This window comes from Somniosus microcephalus, chromosome 9, assembly GCF_052327205.1.
Source record: "Somniosus microcephalus isolate GS21.2 chromosome 9, FLI_Smic_1.0, whole genome shotgun sequence".
In the NCBI taxonomy this organism is placed as follows: Eukaryota; Metazoa; Chordata; class Chondrichthyes; order Squaliformes; family Somniosidae; genus Somniosus; species Somniosus microcephalus.
In genome coordinates this window covers 92,077,119-92,103,191 of record NC_140995.1, presented here as the reverse complement: position 1 = coordinate 92,103,191, position 26,073 = coordinate 92,077,119, and the positions used below count along the sequence as shown (strand labels likewise).

General features: G+C 45.1%; 1 protein-coding gene across 3 annotated transcripts in view; it reads right to left on the bottom strand.

Annotated features, from left to right (window-relative positions):
- Positions 1-26,073, bottom strand: part of LOC147112523 (uncharacterized) — a 100,713-nt gene that overhangs the window by 41,195 nt on the left and 33,445 nt on the right. For all 3 annotated transcript variants that reach the window (XM_085996851.1, XM_085996852.1, XM_085996850.1), the window contains exon 5: positions 4,163-4,408. In XM_085996851.1, coding sequence (XP_085852977.1) covers positions 4,163-4,408 — 246 coding nt within the window. The remainder of the gene's footprint in view (positions 1-4,162; positions 4,409-26,073) is intronic.

The window sequence follows — 26,073 nt, the reverse complement described above, 5'->3', positions numbered from 1 at the left end:
GTGTTTGCCTATTTTGAAATGTGCAGGAGCTGTTAGGAGGCTGCTTGGCTTGGGGAAATCTATTGACATATAGACACAAAAGCAGGCTCAAAGTTCCCATAATATAATGAGTGATTTAATGTATATAAGGCAGACGTAAAGCATAGAATAGTAGAACGTTCTCGGAGCGAGACTGGACATGCTCACGTGTTACCGCAAGGCGATTCAAGATTAATCACCTCGAAACCTTGTAGATGTTGACAGGTTGTATCTCTCTTATTTTACTATGCTATCAGTAAAATCTTTGCATTTTAATCCTTTACTTCTTGTATTGTAGCTTTTTTATAACTGTAATAAAACATTTAGGCTGAGTAATCCGGTAACATGTGAAAATGGGTGGTGCCACCATGGGGAAAGGTTAATTCACGCCCGTAAGGGCATAGGCAGCACCGTTATTTTTGTGCTGCCTGCTGTACTAAATGATTGTAGCGCAGAACCTACAGTTCAACACACTGTTTCAGGCAGTGCGCTCAGCAGGAGGCCCAATGTAGCGAGGCCATAGCGCCCCTGGAGCGAGGCAGCATTTTCTGAAAGCTAGGCTGTCATTTTAGAAAGCAGTCTCGAGCTCTTAAAGGGGAACTGCCTTCTAAAATTAAAAAAATTAAAATCATTTAAAAATAGGCAGTCTTTAGCCCTTAGAGCTCAACTGTGCTCTGAAACAAAAATTAAAAATAATTCCAAAATGGCAGTCTTCAGCTCTTAAAGCTGAACTGCCTTCTGTACGTAAAAAGGGTACAAGTGCTTCAACACTAACACAAATGGTTCAACAAGCCAGGGAAAGGGCTCCCAGAGTCTTGTACACAGCACTCCAGCTTTGTGCAGGGGGTCAACACTATAAGAGAGGTCCTCTACCCACAGGGTCCAAGAGGCCCTCCTGAAAGAAGTATGTGAGACCAGATCGCCAAGGCTGTCACTGCCAGCAGTTTCGCCCCAGGACCTGGCTCCAGTGCCCAAAGAAGTTTCATAACCTCAGGCCAGTGGTCAAGGTCAGCGAATGCATCTTCAAAAGCTGTCTCCTACCAACTGCACCACTAGCCTCACACACTGCTCAATGCTCGACCCCCCACCATCACTCACCTACCAACAATCTCTACTAAACACTAGGGACACCTCACATTCCTAACTTCACCTCACCCCCTTGGAAGAGACGGTGCTGGCCATTCTTGGCAGGGGCATGGCTGAGCCCTTGGTCAGCGGCGGGGCTGAAAGGATACAAGATGCTGGTATCCTCATACGTTATCCTCCTTCTCAGATCCCACTTCCCCCTGGACCACACCTGGAGTACTGTGTACAGGTTTGGTCTCCTTATTTAAGGAGGGATACACTTGCATTGGAGGCAGTTCAGAGAAGGTTCACTAGGTTGATTCCTGAGATGAAGGGGTTGTCTTATGAGGAAAGGTTGAGCAGGTTGGGCCTATATTTATTGGAGTTTAGAAGAATGAGAGGTGATCTTATTGAAACATATAAGATGCTGAGGGGGCTTGACAGGGTAGATGCAGAGAGGATGTTTCCCCTCGTGGGGGAATCTAGAACTAGGGGGCATAGTTTCAGAATAAGGGGTCGCCCATTTAAAATGGAGATGAGGAGGAATTTCTTCTCTTAGAGGGTCGTGATTCTGTGGAATTCTCTACCCCAGAGAGCTGTGGAGGCTGGGTCATTGAATATATTTAAGGTGGAGATAGACAGATTTTTGAATGATAAGGGAGTCAAGGGTTATGGGGAGCGGGCAGGGAAGTGGAGTTGAGGCCAAGATCAGATCAGCCATGATCTTATTGAATGGTGGAGCAGGCACGAGAGGCCGAATGGCCTACTCCTGCTCCTATTTCTTATGTTCTAGTATGATTCCATCCTGGCTATCCCGACCCGAAAGCGGCTGTCTGGGTTGCATCCCTTCTTCTGCTTCCTCCTCTTCTGCGCCTCTTTTTATTCATTCATGGGATGTGGGCATCCATCGCTGGCAAGGCCAGCATTTATTGCTCATCCCTAATTTCCCTTCAGAAGGTGGTGATGAGCCGCCTTCTTGAACCGCTGCAGTCCATGTGGTGAAGGTACTCCCACAATGCTGTTAGGAAAGGAGTTCTAGGATTTTGACCCAGCGGCGATGAAGGAACGGCGATATATTTCCAAGTCAGGATGGTGTGTGACTTGGAGGGGAACTTGGAGGTGATGGTGTTCCCATGTGCCTGCTGCCCTTGTCCTTATAGGTGGCAGAGGTCATGGGTTTGGGAGGTGCTGTCGAAGAAGTCTTGGCGAGTAGCTGCAGTGCATCTTGTAGATGGTACACATTGCAGCCACGGTACGCCGGTGCTGGAGGGAGTGAATGTTTAGGGCGGTGGATGGGGTGCCAATTAAGCGGGCTGCTTTGTCCTGGATGGTGTCGAGCTTCTTGAGTGTTGTTGGAGCTGCACTCATCCAGGCAAGTCGAGATTATTCCATCACACTCCGGACTTGTGCCTTGTAGATGGTGGAAAAGCTTTGGCGAGTCAGGAGGTGAGACATTCGCCGCAGAATACCCAGCCTCTGTCCTGCTCTTATAGCCACTGTGGCTGGTCCAGTTAAGTTTCTGGTTAATGGTGACCCCTAGGATATTGATGGTGGGGGATTTGGCAATGGTAATGCCGTTGAATGTCAAGGGGCGGTGGTTAGACTCTCGCTTGTTGGAGATAGTCATTGCCTGGAACTTCTGTGGCGCGAATGTTACCTGCCACTTATCAGCCCAAGCCTGAACGTCGTCCAGGTCTTGTTGCATGCGGGGATGGACTGCTACATTAGCTGAGGAGTTGCGAATGGAACTGAACACTGTGCAATCATCAGTGAACATCCCCACTTCTGACCTTATGATGGAGGGAAGGTCATTGATGAAGCAGCTGAAGATGGTTGGGCCTCTGATATTGCCCTGAGGAACTCCTGCAGCGATGTCCTGGGGCTGAGATGATTGGCCTCTAACAACCACAACCATCTTCCTTTGTGCTAGATATGACTCAAGCCAGTGGAGAGTTTTGCCCCTGATTCCTTCTTCTGCTTCTTCCTCTCCCCTCTGCGAGAGGCTTGTCCCCTTTGCTGCCTCTGCTTCATCTCCTGTGCCCCCCAGGACTGTGAGCAAGCTGTCTTCTCAGAGGCAAAATACTGTGGATGCTGGAAATCTGAAATAAAAGCAGAAAATGCTGGATATACTCAGCAGGTCAGGCAGCATCTAAACCTGAAACGTTAACTCTGTTTCTCTCTCCACATATCCTGCCTGACCTGCTGAGCATTTCCAGCATTTTCTGTCTTCTCAGAGGCCTTCCTTTACCATCCAAAGCCTTGCAAGTGTCCAGCAGCACTCGCTGCACACTTTATTAACTTTTTTAATGTATTGCACCAAGCCACTACTTCAATAAAATATAAAATAAAACAGTCCAAAAACTGAAATCCAAACTTACCTGAAAGATGTGTGTCCCTTTAAGAAGCGCTGACAGCATCTCTGCAGGGCTGCTACACACACATTTTTCTGTGTGTGGTTAGGACAGGGAGTTATGGCGTGTGGTGATGTCCAAAATAGTAGTCATGGCGTCAAATCAGGCGGCCGCTATTTCTTTCAACAAAACCAGCCTTAATGGAGAATTTCTAGGCCATATATTTCGTACAAGGCTCCCTCTAGTCTTTGAGTACCAAAGTTCGAATCTAATATAAATAACTTCCAGGGCTGTCTGACAGTACCCAGGCCACAATTTTGGCATCTCTTGCGCTCCCCCATTGTGAAGTACCAGCTGGGCTGCTTTTGTCAGTTGCAGCCTCACGTCACATTTAACGTGGGTTAGGTAAATTCCTCTTCAGTGCTTCAACAATGTGCTTTAACCCCAGCCTCACAGATTTCACTGCACCAGTGTGAGATTTCCACATTCAACCCTCCTATGGACAATTTAATGTTGAATTATGGACAGTTTTGTGCCTAGAATCAGATTAACTAGGAACCGTACTGAGACTACCCATGCTTATCTCACATGGGCTCCTAATTCCCAGCACAAGGAAGAGACTTTTGTCACATCAGTTTATCCCACCAGTTTGGGCTGTCATTTTAATCCACTGCATCATCCAGTCCCTAGCTCTTACTGCATTTACAAACAACTTTAAGGATACTGACCTATATTGGCAAAGATGTCCTGCTCAACAGAATCTGTCGTGTCCCACTCGACTCCACTGCTGCTCAAGTCCTTACTAGTTACTCCCCAACCTGAGGTAGCCTTTGGTCTGTCCGAGGGTCCCCAGGCCACAGTGCTGGCATCTCCTCCCCCTGTGAACTGCCAACCGCTGGCTTTGTCAGTTGCCTCATTCCAGCTGGACACTGTATCACCTAGAGAATCAGGTGGAACATTCCATGCAATGGTCTCTGGAAAGAAATGAAAAGACAATAGCAGGTTAAATATCATCTGCTACAGAACGTGCAACATTTTTCAGTCTCTTTTACAGTTATTTATAAAGCACAGTTATTCATGATTCAGTTCAAGAGACAGATTTATAATTTCAAAAAATATTCTGTCTTTGCAGTGCATATCAAAGTGTGAATGAGTCAACTTAATGCCAACATGTAAATATCCCAGGTAAATCTGAGATACTGCAGAGCTACAGATTTTCCATCGTCACTAATGCTGTTATTGACTGGATCCTTTTTCTGGAAAGCAACAGTAAAATAAGTATTCTCAGAAGAATTCTTTTATGTGGCGTTGAGAGGTGCAAACCTGCTGCATGGCTGTGTCTTCACTCCTCGACTGACTGACTATTGAAAATCTCACACCTCAGATTTGCCCAGTGGTGACAGATCTGCTCACTTTCTGCTTCATGGCCATTTTAAAAAATCTCTTGGATTAGTGTCAGCTGTGGCTCAGTGCGTAGCACACTTGCCTCTGAGTCAGAAGGTTTGTGGGTTCACTGTCCCTCTCCAGGGACTTGAGCACATAAATCTAGGCTGACATGGCAATGCTGAGGGAGTGCTGCACTGTTCGGAGGTGCTGTCTTTTGGATAAGACGTTAAACCGATGCCCCGTCTGCTCTCTCAGGTGAACATAAAAGATCCCACGGCACTTTTCTAAAAAAGAACAGGGGAGTTATTCCCGGTGTCCTGGCCAAAAAAATATTTATCCCTCAATCAACATAACAAAAAACAAATTAGCTGGTCATTATCATACTGCTGTTTGTGGGAGTTTGCTGTACGCAAATTGGCTGCCGCGTTTCCTACATTATAACAGTGACTACACTAAAAAAAAAGTACTTCATTGGCTGTAAATCGCTTTGAGACATCCGGTGGTCGTGAAAGGTGCTATATAAATGTAAGTCAGTCTTTCTTTCTTTCTAGTGAGTTTTACCGCACAAGGAAATGGAAGTACAAAATGTATGGGTTTTTACCTTCAAAAATAGAACAACCAGGGCAGGATATTTAGAAGCATTTAAGCTTTTGAGCTGATTTACGATCTTTGCCAGTTTTTAGAAATTGTATGATCTACTACTTTGGGAAAATGGAAAACTTCTGACCAGCCACAAATGAGGCACGTATACGTAAGAAAGGAGGGAGAAAAAACCCATAAAACTACATTGGGAGCAGCAGCGGGAGCGGACCGACCTGTGAGGGAACCGGTGAAAGCGGAGCGAGTAAATAAAGCCCGAGGCTCGAGGCCCATACCAAGCTATTGGGAGCAGCAGCGGGAGCGGACCGACCTGTGAGGGAACCGGTGAAAGCGGAGTGAGTAAATAAAGCCCGAGGCCCATACCAAGCTATTGGGAGCAGCAGCGGGAGCGGACCGACCTGTGAGGGAACCGGCAATTTAAAGAAGGACAATAAACAAGGAGTGACGTCACAGGAAAGCAGGGAAGCGATTGGTTGGTCAGTATTTCTCTCTTTTTCTTGGGCATTGGTTTAAATTAAGAGCTGGGATTAAAAACTAAACGTTCAAAACTTAAACACTTAATTAATTAAATACATTAGAGATGACAGGGCAGGCGATGTGTTACTGCTGCAACATGTGGTAGCTGGTGGACACCACTGAGGTCCAGGGCAACCACATTTGCAGTAAGCGTTAGTTGCTTGAGGAACTTCGGTTCCGTGTTGATGAGCTGGAGTCCGAGCTTCAAACACTGAGACACATCAGGGAGGGGGCGAGTTACCTGGACGCTGTGTTCCAGGAGGCAGTCACACCCCTTAGATTAATTAATTCAAATTTGGTCCGTGGTCAGGGACAGGTGAGTGTGACTATGAGCGAGGCAGGTATGGGGACCCAGGAGGTAGTGGTGGAGGAGTCTCAGCCTTTGCTCTTGTCCAACAGTTACGAGGTTCTTACTCTCTGTGTGGGCAAGAGCAGGGACTGCAGTGGGGATGAGCAAACTGACCATAGCACTGTGGTACAGGGAGCCATTCAAGTCGGGGGAGCAAAAAGAAATGTGGCAGTGGTAGGGGACAGTATAGTTAGGGGGATAGACACTGTTCTCTGCAGCCAAGAGCGTGAGTCCCGAAGGCTTGCCTGCCCAATGCCAGGGTAAAGGACATCTCCTCTGGGATGGAGAGGAACTTAGAAGAGTGGGAGGGGAAAGATCCAGTTGTCGTGGTCCATGTAGGTATCAACGGCATAGGTAGGACAAAGAGGGAGGTTCTGCTGAGGGAGTATGAGCAGCTAGGGGCTAAATTAAAAAGTAGAACCACAAAGGTAATAATCTCTGGATTACTACCAGAGCCACGTGCAAATTGGCATAGGGTAAATAAGATCAGAGAGATGAATGAGTGGCTCAAAGATTGGTGTGGGAGAAATGGGTTTCGATTCTTGGGGCACTGGCATCAGTACTGGGATAAGAGGGAGCTGTTTTGTCGAGACGGGCTTCATTTGAACCAGGCTGGGACCATTGTCCTGGCGAATCGAATAACTAGGGCTGTAGATAGGGCTTTAAACTAAATAGTGGGGGGGAGGGATACGCTGAGCGAAAATTGAAAAAGTCAAAGGCAAATGAGAAGGCAAAAGTGCAGGGTAGCGAAGGGGTAATGATAACCAGAGTGTGACAGGAAGGGACAGAGCGTATACACATAAGAGTGCATCAGAAAGAGGGGTCAGAGTAGGGAAAAGTGGTAAAAAGACAAAATTAAAAGCTCTATATCTGAACGCACGCAGCATTCGTAACAAGAAAGATGAGTTGACAGCACAAATAGAAATAAATGGGTATGATCTGATAGACATTACAGAGACGTGGTTGCAAGTTGACCAAGGCTGGGAACTAAATATTCAGGGGTATTTGCCATTTCGTAAGGATAGACAGAAAGGAAAAGGAGATGGTGTAGCTCTGTTAATAAGGGATGAGATCAGTGCAATAATGAGAAATTATATTGGCCTCGAAGATCAAGACGTAGAATCAGTTTGGGTGGAGATAAGAAATAATAAGGGTAAGAAGTCATTGGTGGGAGTGGTCTACAGGCCCCCAAACAGTAGCCACACTGTAGTACAGAGTGTAAATCAAGAAATAATAGAGGCTTGTAAGAAAGATACGGCTATAATCATGGGAGATTTTAATCTTCATATTGATTGGACAAAGCAAATTGGCAAAGGTAGACTTGAGGAAGAGTTCTTAAGAGTGTATACGGGATGGCTTCTTGGAACAATACGTTGTGGAACCAACCAGGGAGAAGACTATTTTAGATCTGGTAATGTGTAATGAGGCTGGATTAATTAATGATCTTGAAGTGAAGGATCCTCTTGAGAAGAGGGCAGCATGGTGGCATAGTGGTTAGCACTGTTGCCTCACAGCGCCAGGGACCCGGGTTCGAATCCGGCCTCGGGTGACTGTCTGTGTGGAGTTTGCACATTCTCCCCGTGTTTGCGTGGGTTTCCTCCGGGTGCTCCGGTTTCCTCCCACAGTCCAAAAGATGTGCGGGTTAGGTTGATTGGCTATGATAAAAATTGACCCTTAGTGTTAGGGGGATTAAATACGTGGGGTTACGGGGATAGGGTGGGATATGTGTCGGTGCAGGCTCGATGGGCCGAAATGGCCTCTATCTGCACTGTGGGGTTTCTGTGATTTCTGTGATAGCATTGAGGGTGAGAAAGCTAGGTCTCAAACTAATGTCCTGAACTTAAATAAAGGTAATTACAAAGGTATGAAGGCAGACTTGATTAAAGTGGACTGGGAAAATATATTACAGGGTAAGCCTGTAGACAAGCAGGGGCAAACATTTAAGGAGATATTTCAAAGCTCTCAGCAAAGATATATTCCAGAGAGAAAGAAATGAGAAAGATGAACCATCTGTGGCTAACTAAGGAAGTAAAGGATGGTATCAAATTGAAAACAAAAGCATACAATGTTGTGAAGAATAGTGAAAGGCCAGAGGATTGGGAAATTTTTTAAAACTAGCAAAGGACGACTAAAAAAATGATAGAGAGAGAAGATAGCTTATGAGAGTAAGCTAGCAAGAAATATAAAAACAGACAGTAAGAGCTTCTACAGGTATATAAAAAGGAAGAGAGTAGCGAAAGTAAACGTTGGTCCCCTAGAGGAAATGTCTGGGGAATTAATAATGGGAAACAGCAGAGACTTTGAACAAATATTTTGTATTGGTCTTCACGGTAGAAGACACTAAAAGCATCCCAATAATGGATAATCAAGGGGCAATTGGGGTGGGGGGGAACTCAAAACAATCACTATCACTAGAGAGAACGTGCTAGGCAAACTAATGGGACTAAAGGTGGACAAGTCCCCTGGACCGGATGGCCTGCATCCTAGAGTCTTAAAAGAGGTGGCTGCAGAGATAGTGAATGCATTGGTTGTAATCTACCAAAATTCCCTGGATTCTGGAGAGGTCCCAGCGGACTGGAAAACCGCAAATGTAACGCACCTATTTAAGAAAGGAGGGAGACAGAAACCATGCAACTATCGACCAGTTAGCCTAACATCTGTCATTGGGAAAATACTGGAGTCCACCATTAAGGAAGTGGTAGCAGGACATTTAGAAAATCATAATATAGTCAAGCAGAGTCAGCATGGTTTTATGAAAGGGAAATCATGTTTGACAAATTTGCTGAAGTTCTTTGAGGATGTAACGAGCAGGGTGGATAAAGGGGAACCAGTAGATGTAGTGTATTTGGATTTCCAGAAGGCATTCGATAAGGTGCCACATAAAAGGTTACTACACAAGATAAGAGCTCACGGGGTTGGGGGTAATATATTAGCATGGATAGAGGATTGGCTAACTAACAGAAAACAGAGAGTCGGGATAAATGGGTCATTTTTCCGGTTGGCAAACTGTAACTAGTGGGGTGTCGCAGGGATCAGTGCTGGGGCCTCAACTATTTACAATCTATATTAATGACTTGGATGAAGGGACCGCATGTAATGCAGCCAAATTTGCTGATGATACAAAGATAGGTGGGAAAGCAAATTGTGTGGAGGACGCAAAGAATCTCCAAAGGGATATAGATAGGCTAAGTGAGTGGACAGGAATCTGGCAGATGGAGTATAATGTGGGAAAATGCGAGGTTATCCACTTTGGTAGGAAAAATAAAAAAGCACATTATTATTTAAATGGGGGGAGATTACAAAATGCTGAGGTACAGAGGGATCTGGGGGTCCTTGTACGTGAATCAAAAAAAGTTAGCATGCAGGTACAACAAGTAATTAGGATTTCCAGAAGGCATTTGATAAGGTTTCACACAAGAGATTATTAGCAAAAATAAAAGCATGCATATTTGGAAGTAGGACACAGAGAATAGAGATAAAGTAAATCTACTCTGATTGGCGGGATGTGACAAGTGATGATCCCAGGGATATGTACTGGGACCTCAGCTTTTCCCCATATATATCAATGACTTGGATGAAGGAATAGAGAGTTGTATATCAAAATTTGCAGATGACATTAAGTTAGGAGGCACAGGAAGTTTTGTAGGAAGAGCCGAAAGATACAACACGACATAGATAGATTATATGAGTGTGCAAAACTTTGGCAGGTGGAGTTCAATGTGGGGAAGTGTGATGCCATCCATTTTGGATCAAAGAAAGACAAATTAGAATTTTTTTTTAATGACGAGAGACTAGGAAAGGCATATAGATCAAAAGCAGATAAATTGAGTTGAGGTACAGATCAACTATGATTTAACTGAATGGCAGAACAGGTTCAAGGGGCTGAATGGTCTGCTCTTGTTCCTATGTTCGTGTGTGTGGAAATCTGAGTGCAACTAAATATGATTGGTTACACTTTGAATAACAGCAGTCAATACTTTGCTATATTTATTTTACAGTTGCAGTGTCCAACCACATTTTTCTGTGAACACAGATCTACATCATTACTTTTTGGATTATTTTTCCTAACTAATTTTTTCCCCCATCCCCCTTTTTTTGCCATCCAACAACTGTAACTGAGAGAGCAAGTGGGCTACCTCATACCAGATCTTCATTAATTCCTCTCTAATCCAAGGAATCGGAGGTGCATGATAACAGTTTAGGGTTAATACTTCCCTGGGAGGCACCTGACCTCCAGTCAAGACTTGCCTACAGTGACATGGCCTCAATTTTGAATATTAAAAACAGAGAGCGAAATGTTAAGTATCTGTTAAAACTTTCAGTGACACAAAGCTATATTTAGGTACAAACAAAGAGTATGGTGCCTCTGATGGTTGTTATCAATTTTGTAATCACAGTATCCATAATCTTCCCCCGCAGCTATTCTTTTCACTGCTAGGTCTTCAATAACAGCTCTCAAAGGAGCTGTTGAACAAAAGCTCATTTCCCCCTCCACCTAAAGTGAGTTACTGGACTTTCATGCACGACAACATCAAGGGACTGCATTTCTATTAAAATTATATGAAGTGAGGGTGGCTGGCCAACCCAACCTCCCTGGGGAATTATAGGTCTTGGGAAAAAGACCTTAAATATCATATCTCAGTCCATCTAAGTACTGTATTCACTTTGGAATAATGTCAATCTCCAGATGTTATCTCGAACAGTAGCATTCTACTTACACGTTAACCCTCCATGCACATGTCATTGCATTTATTGTTGTGCTAGTCCTAGTTATTTCCTAGTTATCCTATAGGGAAGGAGTTAAGTACTTTTTTGGGTTTATTCTTTATTTCTCTTACAACAGTGCTGGCCAATAGAACTTGCTGACACCGCTTTAGCCACATGTACTAATTTTAGTAGAAAACACCCGACATACAATGTCCCTGTTAAGCGGAGGTCCTGCGCAGGCCGCTAAGCGGCTTTAAAATGGAAAGAATGCGTGTGCGTGGAAATTTGAATGGGCTGTGCCCCCTCCGAAAAAATCAGCGGGAACATACATCACACAATACAGACAAATGTACTTCACATGTGTGTATTTATTTAAAAGATATGTACCACCATTCAGTAACCAAGGAAGTAAAGTGCTCACAACGATCAAAAAACACTCACACACTCTACTTTTCATCCTATCGGGCTCCACCTGAACCGGGATGGGACCCGTGTCCTAGCGGAAAGGGAAAATAGGGAAGTGGCAAAGGCTTTAAACTAGTAAGATGGGGCGGGGGGGGGGAGGGATCTACAAGAAACATAACCAACCTAATTATAAATAAAACAGGAAAAGAGAGCATGGGAAAGAATAAAGTAAGGTAGGACATTGTTGGCAAGGGAATAAATGGAGTTATAGAACAGGAGTCTAAAAAGATGGTTAAAAATAAAGTGAGAGGAAATCCTATTAAAAATGAGTTAATCTGTCTGTACAGCAATGCACACAGTGTCCGTAATAAAACAGGGGAACTGGAGGCAACCATGCGTTGTGAGGAACCATAGTAGGGATTACTGAGAAAAGGCTATAGAAAAATCAGGACTGGGAATTAAACATTGCAGGGTATAACATATTTAGAAAAGATAGAGAGGGAAAAAGGGGAGGTGGAGTAGCTGTACTTATTAGGGATAACATAACGGCAGTAGAAAAAAGTGACGCAGCTATCAGCAAGACAAAAATAGAATCCATACGGATAGAGATAAAAGATACTGGCCCTGAAATTAGGATCGGGGGCTTGCCGCGCGTGCAAGCCCCCGATCTGCACTCACCCTGCGCGCCGACATCTGAAGCCCGGGCCTGCTTGCATTTCCTGTCACAGGCCCGGTTCAGCTGTCGGCGCGATGTGCTTACCTGATCCAGCGGCGTAGTTAGTGCGATGTGCCGGCTGGGATCAGGTGAGCACTGTGCAGCCAATCAGGGGAGGGGAAACTCATTCATGAGTTTGACAGTAAGAGCTGTCAAACTCATGAAAAGTATGGGCTGCCAAAACACTACTTTAACTTTAAATAAAATTTTAAAAAACATCCCACTGATTATAACTATAAATAAGTTTTAAAAAATGTTTTAAACAATTAATCAATTTTTTGAAAAAGATAAATTTTTTAAAAATAGGGTCTAAAACTAAACTTACCATCCTGTAAATTCTTTAAAAATAACAAACCTGTGGAAAAAAAAATTCTACATTGTACTAAAAGCCCACTTACCTGAAAAACTAAATACTTACGTCTTGTTTTTCCACGCGTAAAGACCGGAGGCCTTTACACGCGCGCAACTCTGAAAAAAAAAAAGGAATTTTACTGCGCACGCGCTGCCTGTGCAGTCGCGCGCATTCTGCCTCTTAACCCCTTGGGTCAGAGGACAGGAAATGCCGGTTTTCAGCGCATGCGCTGTGCATGCTGAAAACCGGCAATTCTTCCGGCCACACGCGTGAGTACCCCGTCCGTACTCATGCGTTGTGCCCGGAATTACTGGGCCAATAAAGAATCAATCATACTAATAGGTCTAGTCTACAGACTACCTAATAGTGGAAGGGAGGTGGAGGAAGACATATGTAGATTAATTAGGGAAATGAGTAAAAAACATAGAATAATAATCATGGGGGATTTCAACAACCCCGATATTAATTGGACAGAAGAGGTAGGTAAAGGGGATAAGGGAATGGAGTTCCTACAAGGTGTACAGGACTCCTTTCTAGCCCAATATGTAAAAAGCCCAACAAGGGAGGATTCGCTATTGGATCTAGTAATGGGGAATGAACCAGAGCAGATAAGAGAAGTAAAAGTAGGGGAACATCTAGGCAATAGTGACCATAATATAATACGCTTTAAGATGATAATTGAGAAGGACATAAGTATGATGAAAACCTGGGTAATAGATTGGAGAAAAGCTGATTTTGAGGGGCTGAGAATAGAACTTGGGAAAATAAAATGGGCAACAATATTGGCAAACAACAATGTAGAACAGCAATGGGAAACATTTAAAACGGTGTTCAACAGAGTGCAGAAAAAATATATTCCGCTAAAAGGAAAGAAAAAACTAAACAATAATGAGACTCCATGGATGAATAAAGCCATAAGGGAACAATTGAGGGTGAGGAAAGAGGCATACATTAAGTACAGGAAACTTTGTGATATCCAGCACCGACGGGACCGAGCTGTTGCCGTCCCATCAAAACTGCCGGACAAACCAGCGCTAATGTTAAAACATACGGAAGCTTTTGAGCTCCGTATCTAGCAACAAACCCTGTCTTCTAAACAGTCGGCCGTAGCTTGCAAGCGTCTCTGTAGCTAAGCAACAGCTTTAGCTAGACCTTGCAGAGCCTGACTGGTGAAAAAAAAGCAACGAAAAGAAAAAAAACTTACTGAACCGACTCCTGAATTTTGCCGGTGGCTCAAGCATTCCGGACAGTTAACCTCCGGATAAACCAAAGTTTCCTGTACACAGACAGCAGGGGAGTGCATGATAATGGAGAATATGAAGAGATTAGGAGAGAAGTCAGAAAAACAATTAGGAAGGCAAAGAGGAACTATGAAATTAAATTATCAAGGAACATAAAAAATAGTAAAATATTTTACAGGCACATCAATAAAAAAAGGTTGGGAATAGGGCCATTAAGGGTAATACCACAGGTAACGATAGAGATGGCAAATATATTAAATAATTATTTTGCTTCAGTATTTACCAGGGAGATAGAACAGGTGGACATGACATTGGATGATTAGATTAGTAATGAGATAAGTGCATTTAAAATAAAAAGAGGGGATATATTAAATAAAGTAATGAAACTCAAAGAGGATAAAACCCCTGGTCCGGATGGATTGCATCCACGCATTTTAAAAGAATCTAGGGAAGAGATAGCAGAGGCATTACTACACATATTTAATAATTTATTAGAAAAAGGTGTGGTGCCAGAGGACTGGCAGATAGCTAATGTAATACCTATATTCAAGAAGGGGGATAGAACATGCCCAGGGAATTATAGACCAGTCAGCTTAACATCGGTAGTAGGAAAAATAATGGAATCCCTACTAAAGGAGAAAATAGAAGAACATCTAGAAACCAAAAACATAGTAATGAGTAGTCAGCATGGATTTCAAAAGGGAAAGTCTTGCTTGACCAACCTCATTGAATTTTTTGAAGAGGTAACAGAGAGAGTAGATAATGGTAATGCAGATGTAATTAATCTAGATTTTCAAAAGGCCTTCGATAAGGTACCCCATAATAGACTGATGAACAAGGTCAGAGAATGCGGAGTCAAGGGACAAGCAGCAGAATGAATAGCTAGCTGGCTTCAAGGCAGAAAGCAGACAGTAGGGTTAAAAGGTAGCTATTCACAGCGGCAGAAGGCGGGTAGTGGTGTTCTGCAAGGATCAGTGCTGGGACCACTGTTGTTCACAATTTACATTAACGATTTAGACTTTAGAATCAAAAACACAATTTCTAAATTTGCGGATGACATCAAATTGGCGGGGGGGGGGGGATAGCCAATACTAAGGAATACTGCAACAAATTACAGGAGGACATTAATAAACTTGCAGAATGGGCATATAATTGACAAATGAAGTTCAACACAGATAAATGTGAGGTATTACATTTTGGTAGGAAGAATAGGGAGGTCACATTACTTGGAGGGTGCCACCGAGTCTATGTGGGGTAGAAGAACAAAGGAATCTTGGAGTACAAATACACAAATCACTAAAAGTTGCGACACAGGTTAGCAAGGCCATAATAAAAGCAAACCAAGCACTAGGATTTATTTCTAGAGGTATAGAATTGAAAAGTAGGGAAGTTATGTTAAACCTGTATCGAACCTTGGTTAGACCACACAGAGTACAGCGTACAGTTCTGGTTTCCATACTATAAAAAGGATACAGAGGCACTGGAGAGGGTGCAGAGAAGATTTACAAGGATGATACCAGAAATGGGAGGGTATACATATCAGGAAAGGATGAACAGGCTGGGTCACTTATCTCTTGAAAAAAGGCTGAGGGGTGACCTAATAGAGGTCTTTAAAATTATGAAAGGTTTTGATAGAGTGGATACAGAGAGAGTGTTTCCACTTGTGGGGAAGAGCATAACTAGAGGCCATCAATATAAGATAGTCACCAAGAAATCCAATAGGGAATTCGGAAGAAACTTCTTTACCCAGAGAGTGGTGAGAATATGGAACTCGCTCCCACAGGGAGTGGTTGAAGCGAGAAGTATCGATGCATTGAAGGGGAGGCTAGACAAGCATATGAGGGAGAAGGGAATAGAGGGTTACGCTGATAGAGTTAGATGAGGAAAAACGGGAGGAGGCTTGAGTGGAGCATAAACGCCGGCATGGACTGATTGGGCTGAATGGCCTGTTTCTGTGCCGTATATCCTATGTAATCCTACCATTTTATGAACGTTTGGCTGAAATTTAAAAAAAGGAAACAAGATACTAGTTTGAATTAGGAAAGGAACAGAGCATAAATCAAAACAGGCTGTGGTACTAGGTATAGTTCTTGTTACCTAATCATAGGAAAAATATTATTGCTCTTGAGAGGAAGAGGCAATCAAAAAATTAAATCATTAAGCAAGGTTAGGGAAGTTGGACTTGTTTTCTTTGGATAAGAGTCTTTGAGGAAATTTAATTGGGGTTAAGATTATGAAAGAAAGTTTGGATTGCTGCTTGCCCTTTGCCACGAGGTGCCCTGTTGGAGCTACTCATTATTGGTTGGGTTTCTTTTTTCTGCTGGCCTGGTGTGGTTATTTCGATTGGTCGAGCTGACAACAATGCCGGCCCACGTTACAAACCATTTTAACAGATAACCAATAAGCAGAATTCAAAGGAAGACTGAATATAAAGAGGACATGCCTGAGCTGCAGTGGGATATAATGACTATTTCTATGAACGACACTGATGGGAGTAGTCCAAAATGAAGCAGTCACAAGTGGGTCACTGCCAGGTTCATAAGTGCAGATATTTATCAGCTCTTGCTGACAGCCATGACATATACTTGTATGCGTGAAGTACATTATTTTCAGGAGTTTGTGTTTTTGATAACATTGTAAATGAGGAAATATGTGAAGTTGTTACACTGTACATAATGTTTTATACCTTGCACTACTGTAATTGCACCATCCATTGTTGTAGCTGTCACAATGCTGCATTATATGACGTACTCAGGTCTGTTCTCTAAGTTTCTTTGCATTTGTTTTTATGACTACCCCAGACACACGTTAAATTTTATTACGATAGTAAAATACTGCAGATGCTGGAAATCCAAAATAACAACAGAAAATGCTGGAAAAACTCAGCAGGTCAGGCAACATCCACGGAGAGAAATTTGAGTTGATGTTTCGGGTCGAAACCCTTTTTCAAAACTGGAAAGAAAAGAAAATAGATCGAAGGCAGGGCTGCGATTGAACAAAAGAAGTAAAAGAGACAATAAAAGGTATTCGAAACCAGACGAGATGGTAATAGGCCGGTGGAGACAAAAGGCAGCTGAGATTAGGTGTGAAGTGTACTGGCAGGTAAGCGACAGCTGCCAGGTGGGAGAGAGAAACAAAAGGAAAGGGGGGGGGGGGGGGGAAGGAAGACCCAAAACAAAGGGGTGGAAAAAATTATAAGTAAAAAAGTAATAGGGGCCGAGGTTATGATCTGAAATTGTTGAACTCGATATTGAGTCCGGAAGGCTGCAAACTGCCTAATCGGAAGATGAGGTGCTGTTCCTCGAGTTTACGTTGAGCTTCCATGGAACAATACAAGAGGCCAAGGACGGTGAGGTCTGAGTGGGAATGGAGCGGTGAATTAAAATGACAGGCGACCGGAAGCTCAGGGTTACCCTTACGGACTGAACGGAGGTGTTCCGCAAAGTGGTCACCCAATCTGCGTTTGGTCTCCCCAATGTAGAGGAGACCGCATCGTGAGCAGCGAATACAGTATACTAGATTGCAAGAAGTACAAGTAAATCGCTGCTTCACCTGGAAGGGGTGTTTGGGGCCCTGGACAGTGGGAAGGGGGGAGGTATAGGGGCAGGTGTTACATCTCCTGCACTTGCACAGGAAGGTGCCAGGCGAAGGGGAAGGGCTGTTTGGGGTGATAGAGGAGTGGACTAGGGTGTCTCAGAGGGAGCGGTCCCTACGGAATGCTGAAAGGGGAGGGGAGGGGAAGATACGTTTGGTGGTGGGATCACTTTGGAGGTAGCGGAAATGGCGGAGGATGATCCGTTGAATGTGGAGGCTGGTGGGGTGAAAGGGGAGGACAAGGGGAACCCTATCGTGGTTCCGGGAGGGAGGGGCAGGGGTGAGGGCAGAAGTGCGGGAGACAGAACGGACACGGTCAAGGGCCGTGTCAACCACGGTAGAGGGGAATCCTCGGTTGCGGTTAATGTGGTGACTGTTCAAATCACAAGTTTGATAAAAAGCCAGATATAAAGATAGCAAGACTCTGTGGTGCATCGACATGGAGCGGTAAGAAATGTGCTTTTGCCTGAGATTTACCACACAGTTAGATTCCAATCTCGGCTCAATTTATTGGGGAGTTGCTGAACGGAGGCAAGGCAATCCTCACAAAAAGGGGGGCCAGATCAGCAACTGCCTATAAATCAGTGACACAGCGCAACATTAGCAGAGGTTCCAAGGGTCTCCTGTTCATACTATCAGATAATGAATAGTGCATGATAGGCGAGGGACCTCAAGTGGGAGAGGATTTTTACTTTTTAGTGCAAATTTTACCATAGCTTTCAAAGCTTACCAATGCAAATATGAGCTAGTGTTGGTACAAAGATAAAGTCAAACTGGTCAGAACCTCTCTGGCCACAGGGGAGGTGCCAGAGGACTGGAGGACAGCTAACATAGTACCATTATTCAAGAAGGGTAGTAGGGATAAACCAGGGGATTACAGGCCAGTGAGCCTAACATCAGTGGTAGGGAAATTATTGGAAAAAATTCTGAGGGACAGAATTAGTCTCCACTTGGAGAGGCAAGGATTAATCAAGGATAGTCAGCATGGCTTTGTCAGGGGGAGACCATGTCTAACCAATTTGATTGAATTTTTTGAGGGGGTGACTAGGTGTGTGGATGAGGGTAGTGCAGTTGATGTAGTCTACGTGGACTTCAGTAAGGCTTTTGACAAAGTCCCGCATGGGAGACTGGTCAAGAAGGTAAGAGCCCATGGGATCCAGGGCAATTTGGCATATTGGATCCAAAATTGGCTTAGTGGCAGGAGGCAGAGGGTGAAGGTTGTTTTTGTGACTGGAAGCCTGTGTCCAGTGGTGTACCACAGGGATCGGTGCTGGGTCCCTTGCTGTTTGTAGTGTACATTAATGATTTAGATATGAATGTAGGCGGTATGATCAGTAAGCTTGCAGCTGACATGAAAATTGCTGGAGTGGTAAATAGCGAGGAGGGAAGCCTCAGGCTACAGGACGATATAGACGGGTTGGTCAGATGGGCAGAACAGTGACAAATGGAATTTAACCCTGAAAAGTGTGAGGTGATGCATTTTGGGAGGACTAACAAGGCAAGGGAATATACAATGGGCCAGAAATTCGGGTCCCCATGGGTGAGTATGCGCTGGGTACTCGCTCGTAGGGCCAACGAAAGTGCCGGTTTCGTGCATGCACTGTGCATGCGCAGAAAACCGGAACTTCCGTTCCCTTGAAAGAAGGGGTTCCCAGGTCGAACGCATGCGCTGGAGAGGCAGCGCGTATGCCTGGAACTTCCGTTTTTTTTACAGGTTTCTCCGGGAGGGTAAGTCTCCAGCAGCTATGCTTTTAAAACGCAGTTGCAAGGCCTGCTTTTAACAAGGTAAGTGGTGAATTAAGTAAAATTAAAACATATTTTCCACAGGTTTATTATTTTTAAATACTTTAAAGAAAGGTAAGTTTATTTTTAGCCCCGTTAAAAACTGTAATTAATTTTTTCAAAAATTTAAATTAGTTTAAAATAGTTATTTTATGTAATTTATAGTTATTTTAAAAATGTGATTTAAAAAAAAAATTATTTGAAGTTTTAGTTAGGTTTTGGGGCCGATCTCTAATTCATAGATTTGACAGGACTTCCTGTCAAATCTATGAATAGAGATTCCCTGCTATGATTGGCTCTCCATGGCCCACGTGATCCCAGGGGACGCTTCGAATTAACTGCGCCCCTGGGATACGCAAGCACTGCGCGCCGGCAGTTGGAGGAGGCCCAGGATCGGAATCCCACGCGGGCCCACAGCACAATGGCTGGCGCGCAAGGTAAGTGCAGGTCGGGGGCTTGCACCCACGGGAAGGCTCCGACCCAAATTTCTGGCCCATTGAATGGTAGAACCCTAGGAAGGACAGAGGATCAGAGGGACCTTGGTGTGTATGTACATAGATCCCTGAAGGCAGCAGGACAGGTAGATAAGGTGGTTAAGAAGGCATATGGGATACTTGCCTTCATTAGCCAAGGCATAGAATATAAGAGCAGGGAGGTTATGATGGAGCTATACAAAATGCTAGTTAGGTCACAGATGGAATACTGTGTGCAGTTCTGGTTGCCACACTATAGGAAGGATGTGATTGCATTAGAGAGGGTGCAGAGGAGATTCACCAGAATGTTACCTGGGCTGGAGCATTTCAGCTATGAAGAGAGACTGGACAGGCTGGGGTTGTTTTCCTTAGAGCAGAGAAGGCTGAGAGGGGACCTGATTGAGGTGTACAAAATTATGAGGGGCATAGATAGGGTAGATGGAAAGGAACTTTTCCCCTTAGTAGAGGGGTCAATAACCAGGGGGCATAGTTTCAAGGTAAGGAGCATGAGGTTTAGAGGGGGTTTGAGGAAAAACTTTTTCACCCAGATGGTGGTTGGAATCTGGAACTCACTGCCTGAAAGGGTGGTAGAGGCAGGAACCCTCACAACATTCAAGAAGCATTTAGGTGAGCACTTGAAACGCCATAGCATATAAGGCTACGGACCAAGTGCTGGAAAATGGGATTAGAATAGATAGGACTTGATGGCCGGCGCAGACATGATGGACCGAAGGGCCTCTTTCTGTGCTGTATAACTCTATGAATCTATGTTAGTGGCACCACTTAGTTAACACCATAGTATATAAATACAACATTATTCAGCATGGGCCAGTGCTTTAAGTGTCACAAATAAATAATTCTATTTACAACACAGAAAGGTTTTAAAGTGAACACAAATATAAGCACAAACAGGGTACTGTAGCCAGGGCATAATGCCACTAATGCTCGTTAATTTACAATGTGCTTCATGTAGACAGTCCTCCCCAATATTCCTGGTAAAAAGCTGCAACATCTTTCGCTAGTACATGGCAGTCTCATGGTTTTCTTTTGTGCTTCTTTACACAGTATTAAAACTATAGGATCGCATCACAGATCAAATGGAAAGGAGAACAATTAGGTTGGAATTTTCTGGGGTCCGTGTGAGTGCGATCAGATGGGAAATTTGCAATACCTTGGAGCAGGTCGGAAACCCACCGTCATCCCGCCCCCACGCGCCTTTCCCACGGGCGCGTTTGCCGGCACGGCGGTGACTCAAATGGCAGAGGCGGGCAAGCTAATTTAAATAATTATCAGGTAGTTGTTTAAACCTACCTTTCAAATTTCACTGGATGACCACGGGAATCACGCAGCTTGGGAACCACTTCTGTCAACCTGAGGCGGAAGTTGAGTGGCCATTGATCCAGCTGATTAGTGCACAGCATGGAAAGTACAATAAAAACTCCCACCTCACAGCTGATCACTTTCCTCAGGCAGAAGCTGTTGCTGACTTCATTGCCAGCACAGATTTAGCTTTCTACAGGTTGCAAGTGTTTCCAGCAAAGTCGCCATCCAGTGACACCTCATTGTTAGAACACATCACATCATTGACAGATTGCTTCTGTCATCTCTACTTGACATGCCATCTATTCTATCAGCATGGGTATAAACTGTCTCACCTTGGTCCTCAGCATCGGAGCATGATGAGCCCCAACACCAGCAGCACCAACACCACCAACCTTCTCCTCAACCACCTGATGCTGCATAGGACAGTATCATCAGCACAGGGCTGCGCCGCGCCAGAGGCAGTACACCCAACACAGGGGAAACAGGCAGAGAATGAGCTTCCTCAACATGACGGAGCAGCAGTGCCAAAGGAGACTCAGGCTGTCGTGCCAGGTCATCACAGACATTTGCAGATTGCTGGAGCAAGACCTGCAGCCCAGAGGAGCGGGTGGACACACCTTACCAGCGGCTGTCAAAGTCACCAGCGCCCACAACTTCTTCACCTCAGGCTCTTTCCAGGGATCTGCAGCAGATGTTTGCGGTATCTTGCAGTCGGCAGCCCACAGATGTATCACACAGGTCACTGATGCCGTTTGACAAGTCAGCCAATTATATCAACTTTGCCACTGATGAAACCAGTGTTACTGAGCGAGCGTTCGGCTTTGCCACACTGGCTGGCTTCACACGGGTGCAGGGCGTCAACGACTGGACACATGTGGCCATCAGGGCATCCCATTATCACCCAGGAGTGTTTGTCAACCACAAGGGCTTGCACTCCCTCAATGTGCAGCTTGTCTGCGACCCTAGGAAGATCATCATACAATGTGTGTGCCAAATTCCCTGGCAGCTGCCATGACTCTTTCATCCTGCGCCAGTACACCCTCCCTCAGCTCTTCGGTTCTCTGAACAGACTGTCCGGCTGATTGCTTGGAGACAAGGACTATCCACTGAAGACGTGGCTCATGACACCCTTGAGGAGGTTAAGTACTGAGGCCCAGGAGAGATATATTGAAAGCCACATTTCCACCAGATGTGTCATAGAGCAGACAATAGGCATGCTGAAAATGCGCTTCAGAAGCCTTGACAGATCTGGAAGAGCCTTTTAGATCGCACCAGCCAAGGTTTTCAGAATCATCGTGGTCTGCTGCGCCCTGTACTACATAGCACAGCAATAAGGATTAGCGCTGCATGAGGATCAAGGCACTGAGCACACAGCCTCTTCAGAGGAGGAGGAGCAGCAGGAGGAACCTGCGGTCCAGATCCCACCAGCACCCAAGTACATTGCTGCCCGGGAGGCCTGGGGTGGCCTCATCATGGCCAGGTTTACTTAACTTTATGCAGTACACCCATATGGCTGCCACATGCTGCACCAGGTTGGCACCACCCCACAGCAACACCATAAAGCATCCCTACAATGACCAAGCCATTCCTTTCACACTGACCACCATTGCTGGAGGTAACGTTACGTGTCATCATTCACTCCAACTCACTGAGCTACTTCCAAAGGTGCACACCAATTTGTCCAAGATGGGAAACTGGTGAAAATAAAGACTTTTATGTGTGACATCACACGAACGGAAAATTTACAGAAATACTGACTAAAACATCCAAGTGGCTACCCTTGTGAATATACTTGTGTGTCATCTTTCTCTTACGCATGCTTCTATGAGGTGCTATTCCTGTGGCTTCAGCAGAAGAGGCAGCCTGCTTACTTCCCTGCTGCGACTGCTTAGACACTCTTGGCGGACGTCCCCATGGTTTTGGAGCCTCTGATGGCCCCACCAAAGTCTGCTCCTCCTGCAACTGTGCAGACTCGGCCATCGCTGTCCGAAGAGGCATCTGGGGCTCTGACTGAGGGGGTGGCAACGGGGGAGAAGTGTGAGCACTTTGAAAAGAGCTCCCACTTCCATGTGCCCTCTCACCATCATCCCTCTCATCGGCCATCCGCACTTCCCTGCTAGCAAACACGGGGTACGGTAGCATAGTGGCTATGTTACTAGACTAGTAATCCAGAGGCCTGGACTAATAATCCAGAGACATGAGTTCAATTCCCACTATGGCAGCTGGTGAATTTAAATTCAGTTAATTAAATGAAAAGCTAGTGTCAGGAAACTATCAGAGTGTTATAAAAACCCATCTGGTTCACTAATGTCCTTTAGGGAAGGAAAACTGCATCCTTACCTGATCTGGCCTATATGGGACTCCAGACCCACAGCAATGTGGTTGACACTTAACTGCCCTCTGCGGTTCACCACCACCTTCTCAAGGGCAATTAGGGATGGGTAATAAATGCCAGCCTTACCTGCAACGCCCACATCCTGTGAATGAATTTTTAAAAAGGAGCTCGAGAACACCTTGCTGCACATCAGTGGGGCCATGAGGCCCCACGTCTATATTAACATCCCTCCTAGAGAAGAAGTCTATGAGTCTCTGCCAACTATTCTCCACAGATATCCATCTATTTTCCATAGAGACCTTGTGCTCCTGTGAGTGGTGCATTAGCTGCTCCATGCAGGTGGCCATCCTATCCATTGAAGAGCCTACAGTCACCATCGCCTGCGACACAGTGGTGCTCATGTTGGAGATGGACTCCTCCATTTTCTGCGCATTTGCAGACACCGCGCTCACAAAACCTGTCAAAGCCCGCTGCACCTCCAGGAGTGCCCTCTTTCCGGATGGCCCCCGAGGCTCAGCGTCTTCATGCAGCTGAGCAGAGCTGGTAGCATCCTGCACCCTCCGGCGAGGAGTCTCCACTGCTGTCCGTCTCCAACATCAGCTCTTGCTCACTTGTGAGACACTAGGTGACAACACCACTCTATCTCGTATGGGACCCACCAAGGTGTGCGTATCTGCGCTGGTGCTGGGTGCGCTTATGTCTGGTGACGGTGCGCCCTCAGAGGCTGGAGGCTCCTCTGAGGAGGCGTCTTCCTCTTCCTTCTGGACAGTGGTGGGGGGGGCTCTTGATGGACTTGTGGAAGAGTAAAGAGATGAGTTAGATATGTCATATGAAGAATGAGTACAGATATCATTATGCAGCTGATGACTATTCACTCGCTACTGACATCAGTGCCACAGGAGTGACTGATGTATGCCATATATAAGTAACTCTGTCACGAGGTTGCTGAGATGTCCCCCTCCTCCAGCTGCTCAGCGACTCCCGAAACTTCTAAGGCAGTCTCCTCTGCTGTTGTTAGGGTCGCCAATGATGGCATTCGACCTCCAGTTCTCTCCCTCTCCCTCTTATTGTGGGCTCTCTTTTCCTGCAAGGCGGGAAAGAAGAGAAGGTTGAGTGAGAGTGATGAATGAGTGTAGGGAATGGATGGGTTACATCTTTAGAGGGAGACTATGATGGAGTGGGGTGCCAAAGCCACGTGGCCTCCTTGTGTGTTGTTAGTTGGTATGATTTCATTAGGATGAGGGCGAGTGTGAGGGTGGCTAGTCAGATGGGGATGTGAGTATGTAGATAAAGATGGGTGGACATGCAAGGTCTGTTGGTGTGAGTAAGGATGTGCAGGAGTAGGGTTGGGAAGGCAGAGTGATGGGGATGTGATGAGAGGCGCAGCAGGATGAAGTAGAGTGTGGCTTTGTACTCACCTTTCCTGATCTAATGAGATCATTGAAACGTTTCCGGCACTGCACCCAGGTCCTCCTCACAACATCCCTGCTGTTTATCGCCTCTGCTATTTGGAGCCAGGCTCTTTTGGTCTCCTGCGGAGGTTTCTTCTGCCCATTAGAAGGGAAGAGGACCGCCCTGCGTGCTCTGACTCCTTCCACAAGCATATGGAGGGAGTCATCGGAGAACCTGGGTACAGCCCTCTGCCTCTGTGCAATCATCTCTGGAAATGTTTGCAGCAGTCCAATTGTGCAGTAGTGTGCTGCCTGCACACTCCTAGATGAACCTTCAAATGCAATGTGGCCATGGCTCCTTTAAATATCCCGGCTGAAAACGCATTATCAGACCCGCAACATTTAATAAGGTCGGGTAATGCACAGGGCGGGCTTAATAGGCCCCATTAACGCAAAGTCAATTTCCGGAGTGGGATGGAATCGACACCGTGGTCGCGACCCGCCACGGTGATCGCCCACACCCGACCCGCCCAGGTGAACAAAATTCCGGCCTTAGTGTCAGGATGAGTGCCGACAGTCTCCACAGCCATCCTTGTACCCTACAGAGTGCACCCCACTCACTCCTGGGCTTCCCAGTGAGAGCTTTAGCAGGGATGAGTTTGGTTATGAAACTGACCATTAAGGAGGGGTCAATACTTTACCCAGAAGAGTTCACCCTGACAGTAGTGTTTGAGTTGGTGCTAGCATTATCTGTGAGTGCTTACAATAGAAAATTGTAAAAATAGAAAATTCTACAGATTAGCAATACATGAAAAAGGAAGACAGATTAATGTTTTGGGTGGGATTCTTCATTACAAGAGTCCACCCATCAAATTGAACTGTTAAGTGTTCATCACAGCTGATGAAGAATCCCAGCTGAAAGGTTAACCTGTCTTTCTCTTTCAGATGCTGATTGACTTGCTGAGCTTCTCCTACATTTTTTTTTATTATTTCAGATTTCAGTTCCAGTTTAAAAAAAAAATCTTTATCCTGACAGTAATGTCTGACTTTGTGCTATCTATTAATAGATTATTTTGTGGGTATTTTGTACTACTCTAGTATTCGAAGGAAACATGCTCACTCCCAGCCCTGGTATTGTTTACATCAAACCGTTGACCTCGAGATGTAACCGTCCATGGAACAGGCAAACATTGCATGTATTAGAGGATTCTATTTCAGCCAGTTGCAATCCAGATCAGAATACAGGACATGACAGCCGTAGCTATTTATTACAATATCATCAGCCAACTCAGCCTCAGGCCTCCAGTGATAGGATTTCACCCCTGAGTCTAATCTAACACAACAGGCTCTGAAACACCCGAATAAATCTGCAAAAGATCTAAAACAATTTATGTCTTAGACATGGCTTTGTTTTTAACCAAAAACCTTTCTAAACATTTTTTAATATTTCTAACTATTTAGTAACTTAAT